The sequence below is a fragment of the Myotis davidii genome, unplaced genomic scaffold (genome assembly GCF_000327345.1).
Source record: "Myotis davidii unplaced genomic scaffold, ASM32734v1 scaffold115, whole genome shotgun sequence".
Taxonomy (NCBI): domain Eukaryota; kingdom Metazoa; phylum Chordata; class Mammalia; order Chiroptera; family Vespertilionidae; genus Myotis; species Myotis davidii.
In genome coordinates, this window is record NW_006291010.1 from 1,489,600 (window position 1) to 1,498,297 (window position 8,698).

Sequence of the window (8,698 nt, forward strand, 5' to 3'; positions counted from 1 at the left end):
CTTGAAGGAGTGTACTCATGCATGTGGGGTGCATGCTTTCATGCTGTTTCTGCCAAATTCTCACTCTTCCCTCTGCATGATGCAACTGGAAACGTGATTCATTGGACCACATGACTTTTTCCAGTGTTCGACTGTCCAATCCTTGTGTTCCTGTGAGAATTGGAGATGTTTTATCTTGGTAACTGCAGTCAGCAAAGGTGTTAGAATAGGCCTTCTGCTTCCATATCCCATACAATGCAGTGTATGGCTAATTTGCCTACAAACATCAGGTGGTCACAATAATCTGGCCACTCAGTGTAAAAAATCCATTGTATTTTTATACATGAGCAATGACAAATCAAAAAATTAAATTAAGAAAATTTTAGTTACAATAATATCAAAAAGTATAAAACATTAGGAGTACATTTAACAAAAGAAGGTCAAGACTTGTACGTTGGAAACTATAAGCATCACTGAAAGAAATTAAAGACCCAAATAAACAGAAACATCCCCATATTCAGGGACCAGAAGACTTAGTATCATTACGATGGCAATACTCCCCAAACTGATTGTAAGATTTAAAACAATTCCTCTCAAAATCCCAGGTGCTTTTCTTGCAGAAATTGATGAACTGATCTTAAAATTCATATGGCAATACAAGGAACCCAGAAGAGCCGCATGACCTTGAAAAAAGAACAAAGGACTCACACTTCTTGACTTCACAACTTACTACAACACTGCAGTAGCTGTGATAGTGTGGGACTGGCACAAAGACAGGCATATATAGATTAAAAGAATAGAACGTAGAGCACAGAAATAAACCTCACATTTATAGTCAACTGATTATCAACAAGGGTGTCAAGACAATTAAAAGGAGGAAGAATAGTCTTAACAAATGGCATTGGGACAACTGGATACACCCACAGGTAAAAAATTAAGTTAGGCTTCTAGCTCAAATCATATACAAAAATTAACTCAAAATGGATCAAAGAGCTAAATCATAAAACTGTTAGAAGAAAATAAGTGTAAATCTTCGTGACTATAATACCAAAAGCACAAACAACAAGAGAAAAAATAGATAAACTTAACTTTATTAAAATTTAAAAATGTTGTGTTTCAAAGGACATCATTAAGGAAGTGAAATTAAGGAAGCCTGCAGAATGAGAAAATAGTTGCAAAATACACATTTGATAAAGGACTTTATCCAGAATATAAAAAAAACTCTTATAATTCAAAAGGACAAATAATTCAGTTTTAAAATGAGCAAAGAATTTGAAGATATTTCTCCAAAGAATATACGTAAATGGCTAAAAAGCACATGTAAAGATGTTCCACATCACTACTTACTAGAGAAATGTAAATCAAAACAACCACAAAACTTCTTCATACTCACTAGGATGGCTAAGAAAAAAAAAAAAAATAGTACCAAATGCTGGTGAAGCTATGAAAAATTGGAAAACTCATTTATTGTTAGTGAAATTGTAAAAAGGGACAAACCATTTTGGAAAATGGTTTGGCAGTTCCTCAAAAAATGAAACTGTTACCAAATGATCCACAAATTCCACTCCTAGGTATATAGCCATGAAAAATAAAAACTTATGTGCTCACAAAAATGTGTAAATAGTCATAGTAGCATTATTCATTAGAGACAAAAGGTGGATACCTAAATGTTCATTAACAGCTGGACGAACAAAATGTGATATGCCGATACAATTAAATGTTCTTTGGCAATAAAAAGGATGAACCTTGAAAACATTACGCCAATCACAAAAGGCCACAAATTGAATGATTCGTATACATGAAATGTCCAGAACAGGCAATCTATTGGTATAGATGGAAAGTGGGTTCGCAGCCGGTGAGTGGGGAGAGGAGCACGGAGAGGGGTTACTAATGGGTACAGGCCTTCTTTTGGGGGATGACAATGCTTGGCAAGCTCTAATTATGGTGATGGTTGCCCACCTCTGTGACTATATTTAAAAAAACACTAAACTGAACACTTTAAAAGGGTAAATTTTATGTATGTGAACTATATCTTAAGCTACTTTTAAAAATGAGTTCAAAAGTGCTCAGATAATGTTCATATTTTAATAAATTGAAGTGTAATAAAAATATACATTCCCACAATATTAAAATAATATAAATTCACATTCACATTTGATTCTGTTAGTTGTAAGATATCAGAAGTTAAAATTCCCAAATACAATGTTAGGTACATAAATACTTACAAGTAGTGCTTTAGCAATCAGTTCTCCACCTTTGGGCCCAATATCATTAAACATAAGGTTTAGGTAAATGAGACTGTGTTGTTTCTATAATAAGGAGAGAAAAGAAACGGTTAAACATGTATTATTAAAAATCAATAATGTGTGAGCTGCTTTACTTAAGTAACAGTGTTTATGAAACAGAAAATCTTTATAAACCAGAAAATCTGAAAGTCTAGCAAAAGAAACTACAATTAAGGGGGAAAAAATCACTATTCTTATTTAAACATAAATATAATTGCAACATAGATGAAAGAAAAGGACTATCTTCAGTTTTGACCAATGATTCAAAGTATGAATGTGCTTTGTATATTTAACCGTAGTGTACAAGTTTGTAAAAGATGACTCAGCAGCTCTAGTTACCAGCTCTACTGAAACCAAATGCACAAATGGATTTTCAATATATTTTAAGTGTTGTAAATATATCACCGTCAGGACTTGACATTTTGCAGAACTAGCATTTTGTGGGTGTGCCATTAGACTTAGAGGTTTCGCTAAAGTAGAGCTAAGAATGTCTTGAAGATTTTGTTGCATTTTTATTTGTGATTGCTGAGAATAACATGGTTTCTTCATTTTTTTAATCTTCACCTCTGCACTTACATTGTGCACCATTCCATGGGTATGAGAATTTTAAGATCATTTTAAACTCATTAAAAGTGCTTTTAGAAGAAGAGGTTGGGATAAGTAGTTACAAAATTAAAAAGCCAATATAAGGAAGAAATTAAAAAAAGATATATACAGCTTTAAACAGTTTATTTTCACTGACAATACAGACAAACGTCTCTTTGCTGGTCTTCTGAGGCTAAAACAAGGCCTTTTCTTTAAGTACAACCTCTCTGATTAGTGGACCACACTGTCTTTCTTACATAAAATGCAACCATAATGCAGAATTTCAGTTTAGCTGTCTCCAAAGTGAATCTGCAATAAAGGGTTAATTTAGCATGCTCAAACCCTGCACATTCCAAAGAAAGGAGTGGTTCTTAACTGACCCCTGAAAGAAAAAAAAAGACAAAACATTTTGTAGTAAAATAATACCTGAAGCAGTTTTGCAGCATAGTATAAACCAGCATCACTTATGAGGTTATATCTAACATCCAAACCTGAAGAACACAGAGGAATAGAAGCTGATGTTCCTTATAATGGATTCTTAAAAGCAGGAAAATAAAAGCACGGACAACCTAACTGGTTTGGCTCAGTGGACAGAGAGTTGGCTTGTGGACAGAAGGGTCCCCGGTTCAATTCTGGTCAAGCACATGTCCTCGGTTGCCGGCTCGATCCCCAGTAGGGGGAGTACAGGAGGCAGCCAATCAGTGATTCTCCCTTATCACTGATGTTTCTCTGTTTCCTTATCCCTTTCTCTCTTAAATCAATAAAAATATATTTTAAAAAATAAAGCTCTGTCTTGAAAATTTGTTTAAAAATTTTTGTTTTTGTTTAAAAATTTTTAAAAAGCAGGGGCAAAGATTCTTAAGGAGGCCATAATTATATTAATACCAGAGGCCCGGTGCACAAAATTTGTGCATGGGGCGGGGGTGTCCCTCAGCCCAGCTTCCAATCTGGGACCCCTTGGGGGATGTCCAACTGCTGGTTTAGGCCCTGAGGAATTGGGCCTAAACTGGCAGTCAGACATCCCCCTTGCAATCCAGAACCACTAGCTCCTCATCACTCACCTGTCTGCCTGCCTAATGCCCCCAACTGCCCTCCTATGCCAGCCTGATCACTCCTAACCCCCTGCCAGCCTGATCTCACCCTTAACTGCTCTCCCCTGTTGGCCTGATTGCCCCTAACTGCCTCTGCCTTGGCCCCTACCACCATGGCTTTGTCCAGAAGAAAGTCAGATGTCCGGTCCACCCGGTCTAATTAGCATATTACCCTTTTATTAGTATAGGTATGGACCATACCATTAATATATGGATTCGTCTCTAAAGTTTTAGAAAGAATTAAAAAATCTTCATTTGTTAGTCTTTCCACTGGCATTGAGTGATTGTTACCAGCAAGGTTTAATGTGACTCCTCCCGATCTGTTAAAATACAAATAAAGTCAGTAATGAAATAAAAGGATTTTAGTCTTCATGTGTAAATAGTAACTTCATGGATAGCATTTATCAGAACCAAATATGTACAGCAATATAGATTTACATCAAGTCACTTAAAACTACTAAATATTCCACAGATTTTGCTAAGCACATTAACAAATACTATATAACCTAATTTTTCTCTCTCACACACACAAAAGTATCCCCACTTGGTATATAATGACATTGAAGACTCAATGATTTGTATAATGACCAGCAAATAGGAGTTAAGGACAAACCTGGAAACCCAGATTTGGAGATTGCTGGTCTAGTGCTCTTCCTAGTATACTCCACTATCTCCAAGACCACTAACAGTGACAATCAACTACTTCTCTACCTCAAGACCTACTAACAGTGGCAATCAACTACTTCTCTACCTCAAGATCTACTCACAGTGACAATCAACTACTTCTCTACCTCAAGACCTACTCACAGTGACAATCAACTACTTCTCTATCTCAAGACCTACTCACAGTGACAATCAACTACTTCTCTACCTCAAGACCTACTCACAGTGACAATCAACTACTTCTCTATCTCAAGACCTACTCACAGTGACAATCAACTACTTCTCTACCTCAAGACCTACTCACAGTGACAATCAACTACTTCTCTACCTCAAGACCTACTCACAGTGATAATCAACTACGTCTTTACCTCAGGACCTACTAACAGTGATAATCAGCTATGCTGAATCAAAAGACATGTCCATTTCACCAAGCACTTGCAAATGGCTTTGAAATCACTCAGTATTCCAGGATTTTCACACAGATGAATATCACAGATTATTGATATAATCAAGTATTTTTCTTCCTTACCCCTTTTTGATTTCTTCATCCACTCCTTTGAGTTTTTGCAATATAAAATCATTAACTTTCTGTGAATTTTCCATACATAGATAAGTATAACGTTGCCAGAGGCTGTCAATAGGTTCCTGAGCTTTTGAGAAATAAATGCATTATCATTACCCTTCATCACATGTTAATTACCCCCGAGTCCCTCCTTCTCCGCAAATTGCACTTCTTCCAAAGATATGAATGTACAGAGTCAGGTGGGGAAGAAAAGGAGACAGAATTAACAGAAAAAGAGGAAAGAAACCGAAGTTAGGAACCAGAGAGAATAAAAATGCTGTTTGGAGAACAAGGTCCACAGAAGCACCCACTGAGGGTGGGCAGACACTAACTTGGAAGTGACATCGAAGGAGAATTTACCTCCATATGTAACCTGGTAGCTGAGGAAATAATGCCAGAGAAATTATGTACTCTGCCCTTATTAACTCATGCAGTTAATAAGGGCAGAGTACAGAATCAAACTGATTGCAAAGTTTCTTTTCCACCCTGCGACATTGGGTTAAGGCAACCCTAGGTTTCTTATAATGGCTTCATATAAAGACAGTTTTAACCGAGAATCTACATTCAAAAGGGATCTGATTTATCACCGAGTCCCTTAAGCTGCTTCGATACCCTCTCCATACTCCGTGCGAGCTGATGGCATTTTGGAACACAGCTCTATTGCTTCTTCCTAACACTGAGTTGAGGCCACAATCATAGAAAGAAGCTCTTCACGTCCCCTGCCTTGGAGCTCCCACAGAAAGGGGCCCCAGAAGAGCACCCAGTCACCCTCCCAGAGACCGTAAAAGCAAAGCCACAGACCGACAGGAACACCTGCCTTCAGGACAATCTATCGTGCAAAGGGCAGACCGGCCGCAGGACTTGGGGTCCCCTCCCGCCCCCCCTTCCCTACCCCCACCGCGGAGCCTGCTCGGCATAATCGGGGTGCCACCCCGCAGCCCGGGCTCCCACGCTCTTTGCGGGTTTCGGGCGATAAAGGACACCCTATTTCTTATTGCTACCGAGGGCCTGGGCCCGGTCCCAAGTAGGAATAGCGATCTGAGTGGGGGGCGGAGCTGGGTAGGGGTTCCTGGGCCAGGGGGCCTTCTGCGAGCCCGGCTCCATGCTCCTCTCTCGCGGCGGGCTGTAGCGGCGACGTTGTCATGACGACCGCACGCATGCGCCCTGGTCACGGCGTGCTGCGTGGTGCCGGGTTCGGGAGCGCGTGCGGGGAGAAGCCGCAGGACCCCGAGCGCCCGGCTCCGGGGATCCCCCACCATTACTCACGTGGGCCGGGAGGCCTGGCTGCACAGGCAGTGGCTGCCCATGCTGAGCAGGCTCCATGGTCACCATATCGGGGTCCAGATCACGCCCTTCTCCTCCCAGGGGTTAATGTCACACCGAGGCTGGGCTCCCGGCAACTTTGCAGGGACCAGTTTTCCAGGTTTAGGAGGCACTGCTGCTGGGCTGGGCCGGGACTACAAAGATGATTATGACACAGTCGCCTCCCTGAAGTGTGCACACACCTGCGGAGGCCACGTGTAGAAGGAGCTGGTAGCAGCAGCACGGAGAGGGCGCGGAGCTAAGGGAGCATAAAGGGGCATTGCAGATCCATCTTTGAGAGTTGGGGGGAATCAGGGAGGGCTTCCTGGAGGAGGTGATGTCCTGCCTGGTGGAGTGAACCTGCTAGAGGGCGGAACTGCTTGGTGTGTGCTGGAGGAGTGCAGGTACTTGGGGTTGCCTAAAAGAGCACCGAGAGTAAGGGGGCAGGCAGAACGGATCCACGTGGAGTCCTGTGCACCCTCAGAAGCACAGCTGTTGGCGAATGGATTTGACACATCGCAGGAAAAATGAGGTCTGAAGCAGCTGCAGTGACCCAAGAGAAATAATAAGGCCTCAGCTAAGACTGGACTTGGGGGGATGAGGAGAAAGGGACAAAACCCAGAAATAGTTACAGGGTGACATAATCAGAATTTAGTACTTGGACATCCGAGGGAGAAGAGGAAGGAGGGAAGGGGAGGCCTTCTGTTTGGGGTTGCTATGGACTCAGAAGGAAGTCCAAGGCCCTGACCAAGACCCTGGAGCCAGACAGAGACCCTCCAAGTGAAACCAGGCTGTTTATAAGCACAGTTCAAAGGTGAAAAACAAAATACCCGAATCCTCTCTCTCTCATGCTGTCCCACCAGGCAAGTCCAACCAGTGCTCCGCTGCCAAGAAATTGTTGTGCCCGACAAGGCAGGGGTCTCTTGAAACCCTGTTGCCCACAGAATTGAAACATCACCTGAAATATAATTTCTTCAGGTTAACCATGATGATGATAGAAAACCGGCAATTATGTGTTCACTTATCCTATGTGCTACCCACAAAGTTGAAATACCAAAGTGTGAGTGCAGGTACAATCTAGCACCTGCCTTCCCCTATGCCTCAAAGTGTTTTGAGTTAAGAAGATACAGGAATGGAAAGAGGTGGAGGATTAATTAATTGCTGCTCCATTGGGGAGAGAGGGATGTTCTTCCAAGGAAGCAAGAAATGCAGAATCAGATTCTTGTTTTAGAGAGTAACTAATAAACAGGGTCAGAACAGAATAAACAGAAAAGGGCTGTTTTAACCAAACAACTTACAGCACTATTCTCCTTAGCTAGCTGCCTCGGCAAAAGAAAAACAGTATTTACACAAAAATACAGCTTGCAGTGTCAAAATCCATACTAAACAGATGGTCGAAAAGATACTGATCACATATACAACCTAGTTCCATCAGTATATTTCTCATGAGCCCTCATGGAATGATTTCCAGATAAAGGAGGGATGTAGTTGGGTGGGAGGGGGAGATGAAGACCTCCCCTTGAGAAGCACTGAGGGGTAGGGAGGTGGGGGAGATGTTGCTGAGCTAGTTTGAAGGAAACCTAAGTGGATTCATTGGGTACTTCTGCGCTAAGAACCCAGAGTATAGGTCTAACTCGAATCTGAGATTTCTAGAAGGCAGAACCAAAGAGAATATATGAGGGCACTGCCCTTATTAACTCATGCAGTTAATAAGGGCAGAGTACAGAATCAAACTGCTGATTGCAATTCTTTTCCACCCTGCGACATTGGGTTAAGGCAACCCTAGGTTTCTTATAATGGCTTCATATAAAGACAGTTTTAACCGAGAATCTACATTCAAAAGGGATCTGATTTATCACCGAGTCCCTTAAGCTGCTTCGATACCCTCTCCATACTCCGTGCGAGCTGATGGCATTTTGGAACACAGCTCTATTGCTTCTTCCTAACACTGAGTTGAGGCCACAATCATAGAAAGAAGCTCTTCACGTCCCCTGCCTTGGAGCTCCCACAGAAAGGGGCCCCAGAAGAGCACCCAGTCACCCTCCCAGAGACCGTAAAAGCAAAGCCACAGACCGACAGGAACACCTGCCTTCAGGACAATCTATCGTGCAAAGGGCAGACCGGCCGCAGGACTTGGGGTCCCCTCCCGCCCGCGTTTGGTGGTGCCCCAAAGCTCCCGCCATCGCTGGGGCTCCCGGGGCACGCTCCCGCTACGCCGCCCCACCCCCCGC

The 8,698-nt window shown here is 42.1% G+C and overlaps 1 protein-coding gene across 4 annotated transcripts in view; it reads right to left on the minus strand.

The window, feature by feature from the left end:
• The window catches only part of LRRC34 (leucine rich repeat containing 34), a 22,337-nt gene extending 16,309 nt beyond the window's left edge, over positions 1 to 6,028 (minus strand). For 3 of the 4 annotated variants that reach the window (XM_006764084.2, XM_006764083.2, XM_015564153.1), the window contains exons 1-4: positions 5,133 to 6,028; positions 4,142 to 4,260; positions 3,276 to 3,340; positions 2,205 to 2,288 (exon numbers count right to left, since the gene is read on the minus strand). In XM_006764084.2, coding sequence (XP_006764147.1) covers positions 2,205 to 2,288; positions 3,276 to 3,340; positions 4,142 to 4,260; positions 5,133 to 5,206 — 342 coding nt within the window. In that variant the 5' untranslated portion in view covers positions 5,207 to 6,028. The remainder of the gene's footprint in view (positions 1 to 2,204; positions 2,289 to 3,275; positions 3,341 to 4,141; positions 4,261 to 5,132) is intronic. The other variant, XM_015564154.1, reaches the window with a different exon arrangement.
• Positions 6,029 to 8,698: the final 2,670 nt, after the last annotated feature.